Raw genomic sequence first — 22,393 nt, 5'->3', positions numbered from 1 at the left:
CAGTGTGCTGTACAGTAATGTGGAGCATTGCACAGTATTGTACAGTGATGAGTAAAGGTACTTGCACAGGTGGTGTTCAGATTGTAAGAGGTTAGGCAGCTAGTCAAGCTTCATTTGAAGATCAGTCTGAAATTGACTGCATACTCTTGTGTGAGTGAAAACCCCACACAACAGGAAGGATTGCTTGTAATAATTTGTACATGTGCTGTCAACATGCTGATGGGTAAATGTGACCCACGATGGGAAAAATAAAGTGGCACTTGATATTAGTTGAGCACAATTATCAAAACAACACGCACTCATAAGCTTTCACTGTTGTTTGAGACATTGTTAAAGAGCCTAGACATCAGATTGGAAAATTAGACAACCCGAGAGAAGCTTCTCTGTCTTCACACTGCTGTCATTTAAAAATCACGTTGCCGAGTCGACCAAAGTGCAAATTCTGCGTCATCTTATTGTGGAAGCGCTAGGAGCACTGGAGGCTAGCTTCGACGATACCTCCAGCCGAAGTTTTATTTTTCCAGACTCCCGGATCTGCCAAAAATGGTCAGATCAGACAAATAGCTAAAGCCCTGTCATCATTTCAGACGGTGCATGATGCTCCTAGTGGAATTCCAACGAAAATGTTTAACAGCATCTGGAAAAGCTTTAGATCAAATTGATCAATTTCTACAGGCGCAGTAACGAAAGAGTTAAGATGCTCAGCTGTTCAGGTCGTGTTTCACAGCTCTGCTGTGACATGCGCACAGGCCGGCGCAGCTGACGACGGTGGGCAAGCGGGCGTGCCTGTGGGTGCAGGACCTGCTGATGGACCTCCGCAACCTGCAGCGGGCGCAGGCGGACCTGCGTTTCCGTGGCGTCAAGGGCACCACGGGCACCCAGGCCAGCTTCCTGCAGCTTTTCGAGGGCGACCACGCCAAGGTGCAGGAACTCGATCGGCTTGTCACCAAGATGGCCGGATTCGAAAAGTATGCTTGGACTTCCTCGGTTCTTACTCTCCTGCAACTGTTTCTTTTCTCTCTGCTTCTCCCTTCTTGCATTGCCATGTGGTCATCATCATCAATCTAAGTGTGTTTCAGCATGAAGACCAGTGATCTGTCATTACCTTTGTCTTGCATCCACTGGCTGCATCCTATAGGCTGTTTCACATGGCGTGATTTTCACTCGGCGACAAAGCGAGTTCTGTCGTTCAGCGACCGCCGCGACATCGTGGGCTCTCTGCGACTGGATTCCAATAAGTTGGCTCTGCCAACTGATTGCTGAGTCGCAACAATCGGTGTGATGTCGGAGGGGCAATGTGTGACAAAACAAAGCGCTGTTAAAATAAGGCGCTTTCCTGTTTTACCACGCATTGGTAGCTCTGTGGAGCACTGACGCACGCCAGTTTTAGTTATGTTTTCATAGGGTGTACCCACCAGCGCCTGCAGCTTAGGAGCTTCATAAACATTTTTTTTCTTGCGCTTACACAATTCGTATAAAAGGAAGAAGCTGCGTGCTATCCAGGTCGGGTGCAGCCGCCCCCTCAACATAAGGCACCTACCCACTTGATCTCCACCGTCGTCAACCTCTTCATCGCTACAAATTGTGCCAGCTGGTCATACAGCTGGTTATACATGCACACCCAGTAGTAGCTTGTTCTTCTGCAAACGCAAATACTCCTCCAGGAAAAAACTTGTGGCTTCCATAGTAACAACGAAACTAGAGTGTACTAAATGGAACCACCTCACCGACGCCGCACAAGCTGCACGCTCGCTCATGGTGTTGTGCAGCGTCTCACTCACCGCACCCGCAAGCTGTCGTAAAGTCTCAATGCTCTTAAACATTAAAAAATGGTGTACTTATTCTGTTATTGAATACTAATAGGAAAATTGCAATATTTGGCTAGTTTCCATGTTGTTTTTATTTAACGATGCAGGCATGGATACTTTGTGAGCAGGGGCCAGCCTTTCGCATCGCTGCGACGGAAGTCGTGCTGCCGCAAACGCATATGAAATCTGCCAGTGAAAATCGCCCTGCGACGCGCGCATCAAAACGATTTTTTTCGACTCAATTGCACCATGTGAAACAACCTTATGCCTGCAAATTTCCCAATTTCATCACTCCACCTGGTCCTCTACTGTGTTTTCCTTCCCTTGGCAACTGTTCTGTTAATCTACAGTTGATCCTTCTTACAATGAATTTGCATTCAACACAAAAATACCTTTGTTATATCCAATATTCGTTATAGACATCATAGTGGCCGCATTTTGATGGGGGCGAAATGCGAAAACAGCCGTGTACTTAGATTTAGGCGTACGTTAATGAACCCCAGGTACTCCAAATTATTCCGGAGTTCTCTGCTATGGCATGCCTCATAAGCGGATCGTGGGTTTTGCATGTACTAAAACCCCATAATTTAAATCTTTTTTTGTTGTTATAGGCGTATGTGCTGATATAGGCAAAAAAAACTGCATATTTTACATTATTCTTTGTTGTACCAGGTAATCTTAAAACAAAGCTTTCTTTGCCTATTCCTCCAACTTTTCTGCTGCTGCTGTTGCTGTCTTGCGTGTAGCACAGGGGTTGGTTGAGTGCATGTACCGTCTGCATGGCAAGAGCATGAGAAAGGAAATGTCGGAAAGCATGCCTCGTTTGGGGTTGCTTCAATACAGGAAATGCTACTACTAGACGTGGCAACAGATACGGACACACTGGAGAAATATACATTCATAATACGGCACCATGTGATTGTGCCATTTCTGAAGAATATACACTGTTGCAAGTTTGTGCGCGCAGACGCAAAGCTGCAATAAAGCACAACAGCATGGAGACAACACTGCTCGAGTGGCTGCCCAGCAAATGAGGTAATGACTTGTGAGGCAATGACAGTGCTGATCTCGCGGGCTACAAACAATGGCACACACTGACGCCTCGAGCAAACACGCTTCACTGTGTGTTCTGTGTGCTAAGTAGACAAACACAAGTGTGAGCAAGGTGATGTTCTAACATCACCTCACTGCTCTCGTGTTGTACCGAGTGCTGATAAACTTGAACATGTGCCGTCAACATCACCACCTGTTATTGTCAATCAACGCAAACAGTACGGAAAGCTTTGTTTACACTGATTCCCACAGTGCATGGGATCCGCATTAATTTTTATATCTGTGTTTGTTATATCGGGGCTCAATTTTTAATCGACATTCAGTTATCTGCTCTGTACATCACATGGCCTGCCCAACTCCACTACTTCCTCTTAAAGGGGCCCTGACCCACTTTTTAATCGATGTGTAGAAATGCATTTGAAGTGAAAATGGACTATTCCAGAAATACTTTGCCACTAAAAGTACTTCAGGGCATTCAGCAGAAGCAGAGTTATTCGTAATCAAATATGGCCTCCCTTGCACTGTCAAGGCTACAGCGGAGTAGGGCATGCCCACAAAGCTCCGCCTTCTAAATGTCACCGTGGCGCGCAGTTCAAATTTAATTTTTGATTTTAACGTAGGCGCCTACGATGTGCCAAATTTAAGCCAAACGCAGTTGTCCTCAGCGAGGCTCAGTGCGCTTAGCCACTGGACTTGTGGCGGCAGCCTGCGGTGGCCGCTGTATCTATGCTACGCAGCAGACGGCAGCTGCTGATAGCAGCCGCATATGGAAATCCACTTGATTACGAAATAAAGTGCCCAGAAGAGAATACGGAGCAGGCGTCCGTTGAAAAGAGAGTGTTTGAGAGAAACGTGGCTCTGGCGCTCTGCTTGCGAGCTCCACTCGCTGCATACAACAGCAAAACTTGGCTCAGATGTTCACAGCAGCGTATTCTACCCACAGACTATGTTATTTCACCAAGCCCAAGGGGTGGTTCATGGGCCTTTTAATTTCGGCTATGTAATACTGGTCACATTTATTACAAGAGATGCCGACGCTCAATGCAGGAATTGACCACCTAAGAGCTGCGCTCTAAAAAAAATACTTGGGACGACGGTGTTGTTTTCCAGAGAGTGCAGTGCAGCTCTTGCTGGCGACTGTTCGTGAAGTCATAAATGTCCACCTGGGTTCTGCTCGGCTCGACCCCCTGGTCATAAATTGTAAATTTTATATTTAGCGAAGCCACATTCAAAATTGGTTGCGTTCGGTGCGTGTGGTCTTTCAAGCAAAATTGCAGGCTCTATGCAGTGCATGTACTAGCATAAGATTTAGCGCAAGTGGTCGTGGCAGTGTTCTGTAGTAGCTGAGGTGACTGTTGCCATGTTTTGATGAAAATTTTGCGATGCCCCTTTAATGTCACAAGTACAAATTTTTTCTGTATTTCACACAGCGATACTAGTGGTGGCGCCTCATAACCCCTCCGTTACTTCGGCATGTTAAAGCTTATCGTAGTAATTACTCAAATCATGCTATGATCAGCGTGGCTTCCTAGCAAATAATGTGTCTCTTTTACATGCTCTGTGCTCCAGTTGCGTGCTGGGTGCCATTTCTGCAACCGGCTCTTGTGACCACATGGGATGCTGTGTGTAACAAGTTCTGATAAAATGAGGGACGCTCCTAGATTGCTGCCAACGCATGTCGACACTTTGCAGGGCCTACGTAATCTGCGGCCAGACCTACACTCGCAAGGTCGACATCGACTGCCTCGCGGCACTGGCCAGCCTGGGTGCCTCGGTTCACAAGGTGAGTGTTAACTTATTTATACGCTGTTATGCACAAAAATTGATATCATCGAATCCTTGCATAAGAAATGCCAGTTCATTGAAATTTCCAGCACATGAAGTTTGTTATTCCCATTTGGTGTTCCTTAAAACTTTAAGCACTGAAATTACCACTGCAACAAAGTCCATCGCGGGCACATTTTTTCTTCAACAAAGTTTTCATAGAACAATCCTGGACACCGCTACCTGAAAAGAGAGAAAAAAAGAAAATTCTCGAGAGCTACTCTTGCGAATCCTGTTGCTAAGAAAATGCAGATGATAGAATACGACATAAGCACACACTGTCATTGAGCGATTAAAAATGAGTGACAACAGAATCATGATGAGCTTTATTGGATGGTAAAGACAATTCTGCGAAGTATTCCGGCCATTTTAAAGGCATCTAGTGTACTTATGGGCACCTTTGGCACATCTTGGAGCTTCAATGGAGCACCTGCTAACGATGTCGATATCAGGGTCATCGTCGAAGTGTGCAAGCACGGGTGGCTACTGCAGGCATCGCTTCAGTTCTTGAAATGCTTCGACCTGCGGCGTCTCCCACTTGAACTCGACGTCAGATTTTATGAGATGGGTCAATGGCTCGGCGGTGCATGAAAAGTTCTTGACGAAGCACCTGTAATCGGCACACAGGCCAAGCAGCATGTGCACTTGCTTGTCGGCAGGCTGTTAAAATTGAGCTATGGCAGATGTCTTCTGCCGATCAGGACAGATTCCAGACTTGCCGATGATGTGGCCCAGGAACAGAAGCTCATAGTAAGCAAAGAGGCACTTTTTTGGCTTCAGAGTGAGCCCTGATGACTTGATGGCTTCTACTGCTGTCGCAAGCCGCCTAAGGTGATTTTCTGCGAAGACGACGACATCATCCAAGTAAACAAGACACGCCTGCCACTTCAGTCCTGCTAACACCGTGTCCATCACGTGCTGGAATGTTGCAGGTGCCCAGTACAGCCTGAACGGCACGACCTTGAACTCATAGAAGCCATTTGGGGTGGTGAAGGCAGTCTTCTCATGATCCCTCTCGTCGACTCCTATTTGCCAGTAGCCATTTTTGAGATCTATCCATGAGAAATACTTAGCGTTGCAGAGCTGGCCCAATGCATTGTATATCCGTGGGAGGGGCACACATCCTTCTTTGTGATCTCTCTCAGGCGATGATAATTGATGCAACAACACAGAGTACCATCCTTCTCTTTCAATAAAACAACAGGGGATGCCCACGGGCTCTTGGATCGCTGCATGGTTTCGTCATGCAGCATTTTATCAGCTTGTTGATTGATTGCACTTTTGAGCTGTTGCTGATTACTCATGGGAAGGCTTTGATTGATGTCCCAGGCTGGTTTGGGAACTATGGTCATTTATTTATTTATTTATTTTTATTTATTTATTTATTTATTTATTTATTTATTAGTAAAAATACAGATAATTGCAGATAATTGCAAGCAAAAAATGACCTGACTTGTCTTGTCAAGGCCAACAGTTTCCGTCGAACAGCCAAAGAAAAAGAAGCGGAGATAACAGCTCTTGAAAGAGAAATTAATGCGGAAATAGGGCTCCTTTCCTAAGTCATGTGAGGAAATAAAATTACGCTAACACTCCTTGAATTCTGCCTTTTTGCATCCTTAAAATCCTTGAAATGTCCTTGAATTTTCAGCCAAATATTGTGTACGAACCCTGTGTTCAGATGTTTGTACTTGTTGCTGAAGTTTGTCAGCAGCACCTTAGTTTTCCCTTCATGCTGTTGCGCAATTCTTCTTGCATTGCAAATTTCACAGTCGAGCACTAGATGTGTGTTGCTCTTGATGACGCTTTCAATGTCTGCAAATGTTTCGGTGCCAACAGAAATGATGACGCTGGCGTGAATTGAGATGCTGACTTAGTCTTCGAGCACATTCAAGGCACGGTAACTGAGGGCCCTCAATGGCGGTATCGCTTGGTCCGTTGGACAACATTATCGACTTAGATCTTGAGTTGACTGTGCCATGTTGGTTGAGGAAGTTTATGCCGTGTATTATGACCTGTAAGCATTGTTGCAGGATAACAAACATCACAGGGTAGGTCTGGTTATGAATTGTAACTCTTGCCATGTAGATTGCAGTCGGTCTTATCAGGTGTCTTCCAGCTGTGTAGATTTTAGGGTTTTCCCACGCATTCTTGACTTTCTTCAACTTGGCAGCGAATGATCCACTGGTGACGAAATAGTCGGCTCCTCTGTCTTGTATACTAAAGTCACCTGTGACTTCCGGGCCATTGAAAAGCACATTGAGATCGGTGGTTCTTCCTCTTGCATTGCAGTTAGGTCGTGGCAGTGAGTCATACCTGCTTCATATTGTCCCACTATTGTTCTGTCACATTGCGCATTTTCTTTAGGTGGCATGTTCTTTCTTTTAAAGCTTCGTTGAGATGGTGGTGCTTCATTGCTACATCGTCGAATTGGATCTTAATGTGTCGTGCTTGGAAGCAGAGGCTTTTCTGCATTCTGTGAACAGCAACCGCACCGCCATCGGTTGCTGCTTTTAGTTTTCCAAATAAGGGCTAACTGACCAGGCACGATTTGGACCTGTGTATGGTTGGCACTGTGGCCACAGAAGTTTTGTTGGGCGCAAATTCACCCAATAAAGAGTTAATATTGTAACTGGCAGCTGTGACACTGTGCTGTTTTTACTGTCACTACAACATGGTGGACACTGTGGCCCTGGAGACTGCAAACGGGAAGGTTGTCGGGCTCTCCACTGCATTGTGACCAGGTAGCCGGTAATGTATCATGGTTGTTCACCTACCTGTGTACGCCATGCATTGATGGTGAAGCCTCGTAGTCCCATATCACGGTATGGGTATCGGCAGTAGACATGGCCTGTTTCCTCGCAGTGATAGCACAGCGGGTGGTGGTCGCGGTCACGCCATATGTCCATCTTCTTTGAAGTACTGCATGGGCTGACTGGAGGATGGTTTGGCAGTGACAGGCGATGGAATTCTGGTGTTACTGGGTGCTGGCGCGAATGCAGATTCTGGCTGCGGGAGACGGCAGCACAGGTCATTGCTTCTGGCTGTTCCATGCTGTACATTGGGAACTCCCAGTGACCGCTAAAGTTCTTTCACTATGTCAACGATCGAGGCGACCTGAGGCTGGGACGTGGGAAGCATTTTACGGATTTGTTCATGCACATTGGTCCTGATGGTTTCTCGGATGTCGTCGGAGCCCAGTGCTTGGATTTTGCACTTTGGCATGAGCACTCGGTGGTTATATTGCGTTGTGCACATTTCTAGGGCCTTCTCAATGGCTGTGGCTTCGGTCGTGTATTCCGCGACGATGTTGAGTGGGTTGCGGATTAATCTAGCGAAAAAGTTGTGTCAAACCTCGCACCAGGAAACTGACTTTCTTTTCTTTAAACATGTCAGAATCGGCGTTTTGAAAGAGGCGAGTCATTTCTTCTGTGAAGGTGGCAATGTTCTCGTTTTGAAGCTGCACAGGGGATTTCAAGGTTGCTTCAGCCCTTTCTTTGTACACAATGCTCATGAAAGTGTTCAAGAAGGTGTTGCGGAAGAGGTCTCATGTTTTCAGGTTGGACTCGCGATTCTCGAACCATATCCTGGAGGCATCTTCCAAGGAGAAGTGTACATGCCATGCCTTGTCACTGGAGTTCTGGTTGTTGAATGTAGCGACCCTTTGGTATGTTTCCAGCCAGCTTTGCGGGTCTTCAAACCATCATTCGTGGAAGGTTGGTGGCTGCCTGGGTTGTTGCAGCATGATTGGGGATGCTGGGGCTTCCATTGTGGCTGTTGATTTGGTCTTGATTTCCATGGTCTTATCAGGAAGAGCAGTAGCAGTTTTAGCAGTCTGTGGCTAGTTTGCTGGTCTTTGGCAATGCGGAAGTTGTGTTCATGGCTTGGGCTTGCCGGGCACGTCCGGTACAGAACGAAGAAGCACCTCCACCAGATGTCATGTTGTAGTGACAGTAAAAACAACACAGTGTCCTAGCTGCCAGTTACAATATTAACTCTTTATCGGGTGAATTTGCGCCCAACAAAACAAGTAACACTCGAGCACAACGGCAGTGATAAGTGAAGTTGGCGATCGTCGAGAATCTGATACTCTGGGTCAAGTGTGTTAGCTATTTGTATGTGACTCATTGCAGGTTCCAGCATGCTCGCGAGCATGCCTTCCAGAATGTACAACATTGTTCGTGTCATGCATGTGCTCTAATTACACAGGATTCAGTGAAAACATAGACAGCAGACAGAAACAGCAATAACATTAGAGAAACTTCCAATACAGAAAGGTGTGTGTTGCACTGAGCGATAACATTTGTTAACCAGTGAAATGCAGTCACCGGATAAAAACCAACACGCACGCATGTTAATATCACACGAGTGCCAACCACAACACGCATCAGTGCCTTGCAGTGGGGTAGATGTGTTGCAATGAATGGCAGATGCTGCAACCTGCTTGCACTTTGAGAAAGCATGCACATATCCTTGCGCATATCATTAATGCGTGAGGATAAAGCACTCGTGTGACATTATGAAAGAATTGGATGGCTCTAGATACTACTTTCAACTGTGAATCAACAGGTTTTATTCATGCAAAAGAAATTTGTGGTGCATCCATCCTTTGGAGATGATTGGCGACGTTCATGCTGTTAGCAACCTTTCTTACGATGGATGTGTAATTAGTGATTATATGTTTTGTGCATTATGATGATTATTATGATAATTATCTTATTTTCATGCCATATCCCCATACCATCCATGAATTACAAAAGTTTATGGGTACCTGAGCAGGCACACGAACTGGCAATCTCGCCGTCAATCGCAATGCCAAAGGATACCATGACACAGTATATCTTGTTTGAATCATTGCACCCTAGTTGAAGTATCCCTAGTATTCTGGCTCCAGCTTTGTTGCTATGGCTCCCTATCAAGTGGCTGTGCTCAACGAGAAGGTGTCCGCTATGGATTGGGTGCTGTTTTAATATATGTTTGGGGCTATATACTCCTTTGGTCGCCTTGGTAAATTACAGGGAATTGACCAAGAATGGGCGCATGCCAATACCACGTACACAGTGACTCAAGTTGTCTATTCGGGTACATGCCCAGTGGCCCACATTGTCTGCCCAGGAAGACGGCAACCAGCATACTAGTGTCACAAGCTAGTAGACAACTTGGCTCACTGGCTGAAAGAGGTTAGTTACACACTGCGAAGGGGGTAAAGTTTTCGAACAATGCTAACTGCATTGAAAGTGCTTGGGCAATGAGAGGTTAGGGACCTGCCCATCTCTCACCACGTCGTTTTCGTGCGCACAGATCTGCACCGACCTCCGGCTGCTGGCGCACATGAAGGAAGTGGAGGAGCCCTTTGAGAAGACTCAGATCGGGTCGTCCGCGATGCCGTACAAGCGCAACCCAATGCGAAGCGAGCGGTGTTGTTCCCTGTCGCGCCACCTGATGGCGCTAGTGGCCGACCCACTCACCACGCAGGCTACCCAGTGGATGGAGCGCACCCTTGACGACAGCGCCAACCGGTACGTCTGCATGTTCTATGGCGACACACAGCTGCGCGCCCATGTCGCGTGCAGACTGATTTATTCACGAGTTGTGGAGCTTTGCAGCTGTTAATGATGTATTTGTATGCGACCTTTTCCCCGCATGTGTGGCTTTGTGGCCTGTGAAGCTGCACCTGAAGGCGAAATTTACATATAATTTGTGTCCCCACTTCTTACTACAGTCTTTCAATACAATCGAACCCGACTATATCGAACCCGTTTACATCGAATTATTCTATATATCGAACAATTTCTGGACACGCTATAGTTACAATGAGTATATATAGCAAAAATTATGCTTACATCGAACAAAAATAGCAGCGACTCCCTATATATCGAACGTCAAGCAGCGGAAAAGTGCCCCCAGAAGTTGGCTTTCCCTCACGGTGGCGAGGAAACCCGGCGGCGTGGCTCCATCCAACCGCTCTCCCTACTGTGACCGCACTGCCTCGGACGAGCCGTTGGCGCGCCCTGCAAAAAATGATCCGGGCCCACCAGCAACGCTTGCTCAGACAGCCAATCGGAGGCTCCTGTGCTCTGGTCGTGCAAGATGGTGAAAGTGGGAGTTGTCTCACTGCTTTTCTGGTTCATTGTGTTTGTGCCTTGTGGGCATTCTCCTGCAGTGTTGCTGTGATGAAGCGGCAGAATTCGCCTTTTGGCGTGAAGCTCGAAATAATAAAACGGGTCAAATGCGGTGATAAGTCGGATATGCCCGCAGTAAGATTCCGAGGAGCACTCTCAGCGCGATCTTGAAGAATAAGGGGGAGATAGGGCTAAAGCGGCCGCAACCTGGTGCCCATGGCGCCCGACAAGTTTGCAAGCCATGTACGAGTGGTTCACCCGAAATTGCTTCAGCCGTGGCGACTTCCGCATGCTCGGCGATGACTGTAAATTCTGATGAGTGTGACGAAGCCGTTGCCGAAATTTGGAGCGAGCTATCTGAATTTCCAGAAGCTGTTGATGAATCAATGGTGGACGAGTTCGTGAGTGCGAATGATGGTGTCGCGACCACTGGAGAGCCCGAAAACGGAGACTACATTGCCGACATTGTACCGAGCACAAGTGAAAGTGGGCACAATGAGGAAAGCAACGACGGTCCTTTGCCCACATCCTCCGAAGTGATTGGTGTGCCGCACTAGTCCGACGCTTCTGTGTGAATGCGGAATGTTGCAGCCTCAGTTGCTCAGACTCCTTAGACAACATGGAGAAGTGCGTGTGTTGCTGGCGGCAAAATTGCCCAAGCAGAAGAAAATACAGGACTATTTCATGCGAAACTAAGCTAGTTTCATCGATTAAGTAATTTTATGAATGGTATGTGCTTTTATGGCATCCAATTCTTTAGCAGGCTTATATCGAATTATGCTCTATATCGAACTGATAAGCGTTTTTTTGCGAGTTCAATATTGTTGGGTTCGACTGTTTCTTTATATTCTTTTGTTGATTAGGTACAAAAACAGAGATTCTGTGCTGCTTGCAGATTTTTTTTTTTTTTTTGTGCAGCTATGTGCTTGACAAGCTTGTTCTTGCCACCTTGCCAAATGCACAGTAATGTGCTCGATAAAAGTTCAGAAGAGGCTGGAAAAATGCAAAAACATGTGGCTACATCAATTGGCAGTATTTGCCCAATTCTAGCCTGTACCTGAATCTAAAATGCACCTAGCTTTTGTGATTTCGAAGTATGATAACTTTCATTAATTTGACTCCAGGTAATTTGATTTTCTGGTCAATTTTATCCCAACTTTAGGTCTGATACATTGCTGGTGCCCATGCATTTCTGTTGCCCTAAATTAAGTTTCATTATCTCATTTCTAATATTGGGCTTTGCTGGATAATTCGAACATGACCGGTCAGCATGCATATGCCTGGCCCTTATGATGACCCATTTAGTGACTCCTTCATTGAAATTGTTTAATAATACATATATGTGATGCACATTTAGGTCTCCTGACGAAAACGCCCATTTCCAGTCTTCCCTTGGAAGATTTTCTAGTGAAAACAATAACTCACGATAAATGATTATGCTATTGACATGGTTATGATGTGCATTTTTTTTCCCAAACAAAGTTGGACCAGAAATAGCCTGTGTAGCACAATCAGATATAAAACCAAAGACCATTCCAAAGACCAAGAGCCAGTCTAGCCAGCGTCAGTGCCATCACAAGATGGTAACAGTAGCAGTTTTAGTATAGTGTGACGGCAATGATGCGCCGCTTTCAGTCTTCAGTTATGAAAAACTAATTCAAAAGACTTTATATTTTACATGCTAACCTAGCAACAAGTTGCATCACATGTTTCTGGCATTCTGAAGAATTGTATGCATCACAGGGCAAACTAGCGAAGTGGTTAGTCTAGGCATGGACAGCCATCTTGTTTGTGATTGTTGCGGAGTCGTTTAATAAATCCAGTACTCTCAAATGCACTTTAGAGCATAGAGACAACATAGGCAGTGGTAAATGCTGTTTGAGAGTGATGACAATGCTCATTAAGTAAATTAATTACCATTCTGTGAACGTAAAGTTCGCTGGTTTTGTCTTTTTCTTATTGCCATAATCAAAGGCATGTGGCATCTTTCTTGCTAAATAATTGGGTGCACTTTCAATTTCTACTTTGTTTAGGAGCATTAATGGCATTTCTATGTTATCTTTCTACTTTGAATACGTAGAAAGTGGGTGCACGTTTGATTCAAGAGCATGTTAGTATTTATCCTAGCCACAGCAGCTACATTTCGATGGGGGCAAAATGCAACAACACCCATGTATTAAGATTTAGGTGCATGTTAAAGAACACCAGGAGGTCCAAATTTGCGGAGTCCTCCACTATGGCATGCCTTACAATCAGATTGTGGTTTTGGCACCTAAAACCCTATAATTTAATTTTTTTTTTCATTTTAGTATCGGGCACATACTACCACATACTGCCTCTAGTTTAATTCAAGCTGCCAGGTAATCCAATCAATTGTGTCCCTCTCGTCGGGATCGAATCAGTGGAAGCCAATTGTACAAAACTAATGTAGAAATGACATTAGAGCACCTAAATGATGTAGAAATCCATGTCCACTCTATTTTGTCAGAAAAATGTTGCGTACCTGGCAATCAGAAAAAGATTGAATGAGTGAAGTTTACTTTATCATAGTAGGAACCGAACTTTATGGTTATCGTCATCACTCTCGTACAGAACTTTATCACTGCCCATGGACCATAATGTGTCGTCTTTCGTATGGTCCGTAGCACAATTTGTATTCCACATTCATAACACAGCCCTGCAACAATTGCAAAACCACGTGGTAACCCACACCTAAGCCAAATGTAGTTTGCCAGTTCGTCCTGCAATGCGAGGAATTTTCAGGAACGCCGAAAATACTTGACACAACTGTGGTTGCCACTAGCTTAGTTGGAGTCGAATTAACGAAAACCTATGGTAGTTGAAGCATAACGTTTGTTAGGTTGCATTCCTGTAAACTTACCTACTTCTTCGCAATCTCTTCCACGTCACGTAGGCGCATCTGCCTCGGGGAGGCATTCCTCACGGCGGACGTGGTGCTGAACACCCTGCAGAACATCTCCGAGGGCCTGGTCGTCTACCCCGAGGTGATCAAGGCCCACGTACGCCAGGAGTTGCCCTTCATGGCCACCGAGAATGTCATCATGGCCATGGTCAAGGCCGGCGGCAACCGACAGGTACCGAAGAGAGAGACTCTAGCCAGATATACGTGAGAGAGTTCCGTGACGTTTTATTGTGATGGCAGATGAAGACCTGAGACTGTTCCTTTCCTTACATCTTATAGTATTGTAGTGTAGGTGCAGAGCCGAACCGTTCCGAAGGTGCGAGTGTAACTTTTTATCTGGTGAATTGGCGCCCAGAAAAAGAGGCAACCCTTGAATTACAATAGTGGAGAGCAATGTTTGGCCGTTGAACTTGATATAGTGGCTTAGTTCCATCTGTTATATACATATAATGCACGCAGTTAAACCTCGTAATGAACTTCAATATAACGGAATTCTGGGTACAACAAGGTATGTCAGTTTTTATGTCAGGTCCATGAAGCACCATGTATATTGAGCCTCAATACAGTGAAATCTCAATATGACAAACTTGAGGGGATCGTGGCCACCTGCTCATTATTCTGAAAGGTCATCATAGTGAAAGCTTCAAGATCAACCATTTCGTCCTCCAACCCATCAGTTGTCGCTGTATGAGCTATCCGCAAGAATGCCGCTGTTGGGTCTCAGCCTACGCTGCTGCTATTTTCCATCTATTCCACCGCTACGCGCTACCGAAGCACCGTATAGCAAGAGTGGTGTGTGCACAAGAGCCTCTGACACCGATAAAATCGCTGACAAAGAGGAAGCTCTATGTCGTCTCCAAAGTGCAATGTTTCTTGGACACCACAACTGTCTCGCTCGAGGCAGGCACCTGAACTATTTCAAAGTGCAAGCATGCGCAAACAACACCACTTGGAAAGTGCAACAGTGGACCCTGTAGCATCCCCGTGAGCATGGAGGTTACCTTTCTCCGTGCGTGCTAGTACGTTCACAGAAAGAAGTGCACAGAAAGAAAGGCAAAAGAAGGAAGAGGAGTGCCTCCGCTGATAGGCGACACTTCTCCGGGCGGAGCATGCATTTGGAAAACCTGATGTGTCGTCACCTCCACTATAGAAAAAAAAAAAGTCTCCTCCGGCACCGTCTTAGGTTTTCCAAACCAATGCACTGTGGCATCCGCATTCTGTGCCTTTGTCTGCTGCTCTACTGCTCCGGCTGCCGTGAAGGAAACACGACAATTTAAGAAAGCTCAGATTTTTAAATATTAATTTGTAGTATTGAGGCACTGTTAGCATGACACAGAAACTGAATAATGATTGTTGTTCTGTAAGGTTTGGTATTCTGAAGTTCGTAGTACTTAAATATTTCTACATTGAAACTATAAGACGTGACGAAGGGATTTATGAAAAGTTCGCTAATGTGGTGCTCAAGGTAACGAGGTTTCTCTCCATAACGAAATTTAACAGCTGCTACACACGCAGATGGAATTACGCGCAACTGCTTGTGAATGCACTTCTAAAACCACACGCTGCACAACTAAGAGTGACTGCCGAAGCTTAGCAGCAAGGCTCTCTCACTGTCATGTTCTGCACAAGTCCAAGTGTGATAAGAATATTGTGCCTCTAGCGACATATGCTGTAGGTGTGAGGTAAAGCGTGCAGCGGTGAGCCGAGAAGGAAGTGTGACTTGATGTGTGCCGTCTTCCCATATGAGCAAGGATAAGGGGTGGGGGGCAAGCACATGGTAGTAATGTGATCAACCGTGTAATAAGAAGGGAACGTGTTTATTATCCCGTCCTTCGCAACACAGGGCTGTCAGCATGGTTGAGCACACACGTGTGTGCCCCAATTGTCCTATCTTTTATATAATCTGCAGCAAGTGAAGTTAACATGGCCACATGCGGCTTCAGGTGCACTGGTTTCCCGTGCATTTAGTGCCAGAGGGTACGTAATCTCAAGTTTCGGAGACTCGTTGAAGTGAGAGGTAGACAAAGCTTTCGTTCCCCTTTGCCTGCACTCTTCTTAATAGCCAAATTCCACTGAGGGCAGCACCGTCACCTGCAGCAGCAAAGTGGATGCAAAAGCTTTGCTGGCTTCACCTTCTACTGCAGATGTGAAGATATCATCAGCACAACATGAAACCCTAACTTTCGTTGGCGACTCCCAAATTTAACAAATGAGATTCCTTTTTTAATTGAAATTCATTTCTTTACGATTGCCCGGATCACTTGAAAAATTGTATGGCTCCTATTGTGTAAGAAAAATCCATCCATGACTGTACTTATTGCATAAAAGTTCAAATTTCAGCATAACAAAATTTCGATAGAATGAAGTAAAGTGCCAACTTTTTATATCATACCACTTTACATGTCTCAACAGCGTAATCGTTGGTCCCCATGTATACTCAACCTAATTATACACGTCTATTTTGCTACAGAACTGGTGACGGTGTTTGTAAAATTTAAGCTACAGTAGATGTGTGTGGCACAAAGCGATAACAGTGACAATCCGTTCAAAAGTGACACCAGTAAGATGATGATGATCATCATCATCATTAGCCTGGTTACGCCCGCTGCAGGGCAAAGGCCTCTCCCATACTTCTCCAACTACCCCGGTCATACTAATTGTGGCCATGTTGTCCCTGCAAACTTCTTAATCTCATCCGCCCACCTAACTTTCTGCCGTCCCCTGCTACGCTTCCCTTCCCTTGGAATCCAGTCCATAACACTTAATAACTATCGGTTATCTTTCCTCCTCATTACATGCCTTGCCCATGCCCATTTCTTTTTCTTGATTTCAACTGAGATGTCATTAACTCGGATTTTTTCCTTCACCCAATCTGCTTTTTTCTTTTCCCTTAGCGTTACACCTATCATTCTTCTTTCCATAGCTCGTTGTGTCGTCCTCAATTTAAGTAGAACCCTTTCCGTAAGCCTCCAGGTTTCTGCCCCGTATGCGAGTACTGGTAAGACGCAGCTGGGTTATACACTTTTCTCTTGAGGGATAATGGCAACATGTTGTTCATGATCTGAGAATGCCTGCCAAATGCACTCCAGCCCATTCTTATTCTTCTGATTATTTCAGTCTCATGGTCTCATGCTTGTCCTAAGTAGATGTATTCCCTTACCACTTCCAGTGCCTCGCTACCTATCGTAAACTGCTGTTCTCTTCCGAGACTGTTAAACATTACTTTAGTTTTGTTCAGATTAATTTTTAGACCCACTCTTCTGCTTTGCCTCTCCAGGTCAGTGAGCATGCATTGCACTAGGTTCCCTGAGTTACTAAGCAAGGCAATATCATCAGCGAATCGCAAGTTACTAAGGTATTCTCCATTAACTCTTATCCCCAATTCTTCCCGTTCTAGATCTCTGAATGCCTCCTGTAAACATGCTGTGAAAGCATTGGAGAGATCGTATCTCCCTGCCTGACGCCTTTCTTTAATGGGATTTTGTTGCTTTCTTTATGGAGGACTACGGTGGCTGTGGAGCTGCTATAGATATCTTTCAGTATATTTACATACGGCTCGTCTACACCCTGATTCCGTAATGCCATAATGCAGTAAAATGATGACATAAGGCAATATGCAACTGCCATGTGGCAGTAGCAGAAATGCGATGCTGGTAACAACATGTCAAAACGTTATAATGCTGCAGACTTCGTGCTAACGTTCGCGCGAATGGCTGCTGCTGATCATGGCACCTGCAGGGTACGGCAGTGAGTACAATAATCCCGTTTTCTTCCAGGACTGCCACGAGCGCATTCGCGTCCTGTCGCACGAGGCGGCCGCCCAGGTCAAGGAGAAAGGCCTGTCCAATGACCTGGTGGAGCGCATCCGGGCTGACTCCTACTTTGCCCCGATTCACCAGCAGCTCGACTCGCTGCTGCACCCTTCGTCATTCACTGGGCGGGCCTCTGAACAGGTGCGTCATCCTGTGCACACTCAATGCCTTGCTCAGCCATCGTGTGAAACGTTGTGCGAGCGGAGACAGGACAAAAGGAAAAGAAAAAGTGATGATACATGCCACTTTGCTTCACTTTATTTCCTTGCAGGCCCCATGAAGTAGTTGGCCACAACCACATGAACCCAACAGACAGTGAAGCCAACGAAAGCATCAGGGAAATTACTTATGCTTTTTAACTGAAGTGTAGAAATGATAAGGCCATGAGTGCTGCTGGCTAAAACTCCCACGGTCAGATCTTGTACGCATACGCAAACCACTCAAGAAAGTGAACATGAGAACATCCATTGCCACAGTTCAACTGTTAGCAAACTGCATACTTAATGCAGAAGATGAGGGTTCAATTCCCCCCTATGACAAGTTATCTGTTCATCCGCTTTCATTTCTCTTTACTTTAACATTTGTACATTTCAGGTAATTTCTCCTACGCTATCCTTGGCTTCATTGTCGTTTGGCTTGACGTAGTTGAGTCCTACAGAAAAATATAGTTCCTCACTTCTCCTTCTCAGCCACTAAGCAAGTACAGTCGACTTCCGTTTACTCCACCCTGATGGGATCAATGAAATTGATTGAATTATCTGGTGGGTCGAATTAAACGAGATGCAGAAAAAACTTCAAAGCACCCCGCTGATTTGTTTGGCAGTACTTGCCTGATTTTAACACGGCCCCTATCAGACGTGGACCCGCTTTCAATATGTCCAAAGTAGAAAAATAATGTAGAGATAACATTAAGCCCCTAGACAAAGCGGACATCTAATGTGTACCCAATATTTTTTTGAGAAAAATGGGCACAGATGCGTGTTGCACAGTAGTGGCTAGTTTCTTGAAGTCAGCATTGCCGCAATACAGTCGCGTTATGCGGCAAAGCATACGACCGCCGTCAATGCGGTTTTTGGTTCAGTTTTCTTGGAAAAAAGAAAGAAGTGCATTAGAATCAGTTAAATACTGTGATAAGTCATTACGATCACCGTTGCTTGAAGTTAGCATTTTCTACGAGATATAACGCGTTCAACACATTGACTGCCCTCTAAGCTCTGCCGGGACAGATGCTGCCAGTAAAGGGGTTGCCATAGGGATCAGTCAGGCTCGTGCATTTCGATTGGTCACGTTCAAATTATCTGGCGAAGGCCAATTTTAGGATAGAAATAAAGTTTCAGCCTATATAAATGCATTGGTGCCAGCCGGCCTTTGGTTGGGATTGAATTAACGGAACTGTACTGACTTTATTGGCTATGGTGTTGTGCTGCTAAGCACGAGGTCACGGGATCAAATCCCAGCTGGGGTGATTTGATCCTGTGTCCCATGCATTGGAGGCATGTTAAAGATTCCCCTAGTGGTCAAAATTAATCTGGAGTCCCCCACTACGACTTGCCTCATAATCAAATTGTGGTTGTGGCACATGAAACCACAGAATTCAAGTGGTACTGACTACATAAGGGCTGGATATCTTTTAGTCTCTCGCTGCTCAGAGAAATAATAAAATTTTAAAAACTGACTCCGAGTAGTGACGAATTCAGAGCACCTTTCCTGTTACTCGTTTCCTTTAGTCCTTGTCATAATGCACCTTTTGTTTCTTGCAATGAATGTTCAACCTCTTGCTCAAATTCTTTTTTTGGTTACCTTTAGCTTCTCAAAGCTTGTCACATGCTGATGCCAGCTGGTAGCTGAAGAGGCAACTTCTTGTGCCTTGGCAACTGCACACTGGCACTTCTTGCCACTGTTTGTTGTCTATTGGTGTTTCTCTGCAGTGTGCCCTTCTCTATCATTGTCGTCATCATCATCAAACATACTGAAGGATGAAAGCATCTCCGAGAGGATTGCGTGTAACCCTGCATCAGCTGATTCCACCTCATGCCACCAACTTTCCTAATCTCGTCACAATTCCGGGTACTCTGTCACTCTGTGATGCTTGCCTTCCTCAGGGAAAGAGAGAAAGAGAGATAATTATCCCTCGCCGGCACGCAGCACATTTCCTCGAGCACCTAAATTCCTTTAAGCCGAGTATACAGTTCACGGCTGAAGAGGAAAACAATGGGTGAATTCCCTTCCTGGATGTCCTCGTAGAGAGGACTTCAAGCGGCTTGAGGACTAGTGTCTACAGAAAGCCAACGCACACCGGAAAGTACCTGAGCTCCGACTCGGCGCACCCAATTGGGCAAAAACGATCCGTCGCAGCAGCACTCTTCTCCCGGGCATTCCGCGTCTGCTCTAGCCCCACGAAACGTAGGCAAGAGCTACAGGTTGTAAAAAGGGACCTGTTGAACAATGGCTACCCTCGACAACTGCTCAGAACGCAGAAGCGCAAAGCAGTGAAGCCCCGCCGTGAAACGGCGAAAGAAACAGTGAACCGCGCGGCGGTACCCTACACAGTGGGAACAAGCGAAGCCCTGGCACGAATTTTTAAGGGCTACGGTGTTCAGATCGCCCACGTGCCTTCCCGAAAACTTGGCCAACAGCTGGTACGCGCAAAAGACCCTTTGCAACACGCGGACTACCCGGGAGTGATATACAAAATACCCTGCAAGGAGTGTGACGTGTCGTACATCGGCGAGAGCGGAAATTTTAAACGGCACTTGAGACAACACATGAATGATGTCGCCAAGGGTCACACAGCCGCGAACGCCCTGGCGGAGCATCACGAAACAACCGGACACATCATTGACTGGGACTCGGCAGCCATCATCGCAAAAGAAAAACATATCTGCCCGTTTGCTTTTAGAATCATTTCACATCCAATCAACTAGACACACGATAAACAGGACGCGGGGTAATCTTCCCGAGATATACACCCGAACACTGCGCCACCTCACCCATAAATAGCCGCGCGCCCATGCTTACATCTTCATTGTGATCAAGGGACCCGTACGGGGCCCGAAACGTCGGTTCTTTATTTTTTATTTCATTCTTGGCGAGTGCACATTTTTTGGCACCACTACTTTGGCCATTTTGTATAGAGCTGCATTTAGTAACTCTAGTTTTGCAAGGCAGTCGAAGCTGAAAGGGGAACAGTGTGAGAAGGGTACGACGACACAGAGGGGGGAGATGGAGCGGTCACTCACGAAAAGGTTGAGAGGAACGGTTGGTAAGGAGAGGATGTGCCCACCTCCCCAAAGTTGCTCGCCCCCGTCATTCTTCCTTTCAGCCCAGAGAAAGAGAGAGAGAGAAGGGAAAAAGAGAAGGCAGGGAGGTTAACCCGCTCAGAGATGCCACTTGATAAGCGCGCTCGCCAATCATGTATCTGCTAACCTTTAATCATGTGTATGGGCACGCGTGTGCAACATTGCCGTAGCTTTAATAATGCAATGTCACCACACATGCAGTCGCCGTTGCGTTGGGTAAAACTATCATGTTTGGTAGCCTCCGGATTGCTCCCTACGCTGCACAGCAGCACACGTCTCGCATGCTTGTTATCACTGTCATTGCTTTGCCTTTCTAGCAAAACTGTAATTAATAAATGACTGTTTACTTGTGAATATGCAACAAAGCTGCCACTGCTTCTTAGAATACGTTTCACTTTTGTGTCGTGACCAGTTCCTTTGTTCTTTGTGTGTTTTAGTGTCAAAATCATTTACTTACAAGATGTTTGGGACACATGGACTCATATTTCACACAAAATTTTGCTGGGAGGCTGGTCAATATGTACACTACACGAAACTAGGCGTTTTATGCAATTACAAATTTTTTTTTTTTTGAAGGACAGTTTAAGTTATGCAGTGACATGTGAATTACGCTTCACAATATGTGCAGGTGAAGGAGTTTGTGGAGAAGGAGGTGATGCCCGCCCTGGAGCCGTACAAAGCGCACATGAACGTCGACGCCACCGTCCAGCTGTGAATACATGGTTGTTGACGTTGCCACTGAGGTTACATTAGCTGCAAGGCAGCAATTAGCTGTTCAATCTAAGAGCGAAAAAATGAAACAGTTATTTTCCATGTCCTAAAATAAATATGTGCTGCATTTGTTAATCCTCCGAGTGAGTTGTTTTCTTCCAGTATCATTTGTGTGAACAAAACTGCTAGTTTGAATACGTGGCTGCACCTGCAGCAAATGTGCTTGCTGTGGTCATTCATCACGGTCCAATTCATGAACAGTGTTGAAAAACCACGTAGATGCAACGCAAATTTTGTGATCCAAGTGATGATGCAGTTTAGTTAAATGCTACAAAATTACTAAACGTGATACACAATATTTATTTTCATGCTGTTCAACGTGAAATCTAATGCAATGTTTGTTTATGCACTGCACTGTTCGCAAGCTATGCTGAAATGCAAACAGCAGTTCAAGCAGGTGTACAGTGCAAGATGTCGACTGCAGCAATGTCACGAGGACTACAGTAATGACTGATGTGTGCCTAGAAATACTTTGTCACTTTTGTAGAATTATCACGAGACAATGCTGGTCTGAATTACATGATGCATACCTCTGTCTTTCTGTTGTATCTGATGCATGACTTTTCCGTTCCAAATGTGAGCACTCGCTTTAGCCTTCACATCGTTGCCTGCTATGTATGAAATGAAGTGTAACGAAGGTACATTTTTGATGCTATGCACAGATGCTTCACATAGCAGATGAATGCAGATGCCATATGGTTGCCCATTCAAGAATGTTATAGACGAGAAGACAAACTGAGGGGCCCGATTTTTGTTAGCAAGAACCTTATGAAGCAACAGATAA

At 45.5% G+C, this 22,393-nt stretch overlaps 1 protein-coding gene across 1 annotated transcript in view; it reads left to right on the top strand.

Annotated features, from left to right (window-relative positions):
- The window catches only part of Adsl (adenylosuccinate lyase), a 34,011-nt gene extending 12,327 nt beyond the window's left edge, over positions 1-21,684 (top strand). The window contains exons 5-10 of the mRNA XM_075702728.1: positions 750-968; positions 4,554-4,644; positions 9,984-10,201; positions 13,719-13,899; positions 17,504-17,680; positions 21,467-21,684. Of these exons, the coding sequence (XP_075558843.1) occupies positions 750-968; positions 4,554-4,644; positions 9,984-10,201; positions 13,719-13,899; positions 17,504-17,680; positions 21,467-21,553 (973 nt within the window). The 3' untranslated portion in view covers positions 21,554-21,684. The remainder of the gene's footprint in view (positions 1-749; positions 969-4,553; positions 4,645-9,983; positions 10,202-13,718; positions 13,900-17,503; positions 17,681-21,466) is intronic.
- The last annotated feature ends 709 nt before the right edge of the window (positions 21,685-22,393 follow it).

This window comes from Dermacentor variabilis, chromosome 8 (genome assembly GCF_050947875.1).
Source record: "Dermacentor variabilis isolate Ectoservices chromosome 8, ASM5094787v1, whole genome shotgun sequence".
NCBI classification, from domain to species: Eukaryota; Metazoa; Arthropoda; class Arachnida; order Ixodida; family Ixodidae; genus Dermacentor; species Dermacentor variabilis.
Note: the sequence above shows the minus strand (reverse complement) of the source record. Positions and strands in the feature narration are given on the sequence as shown.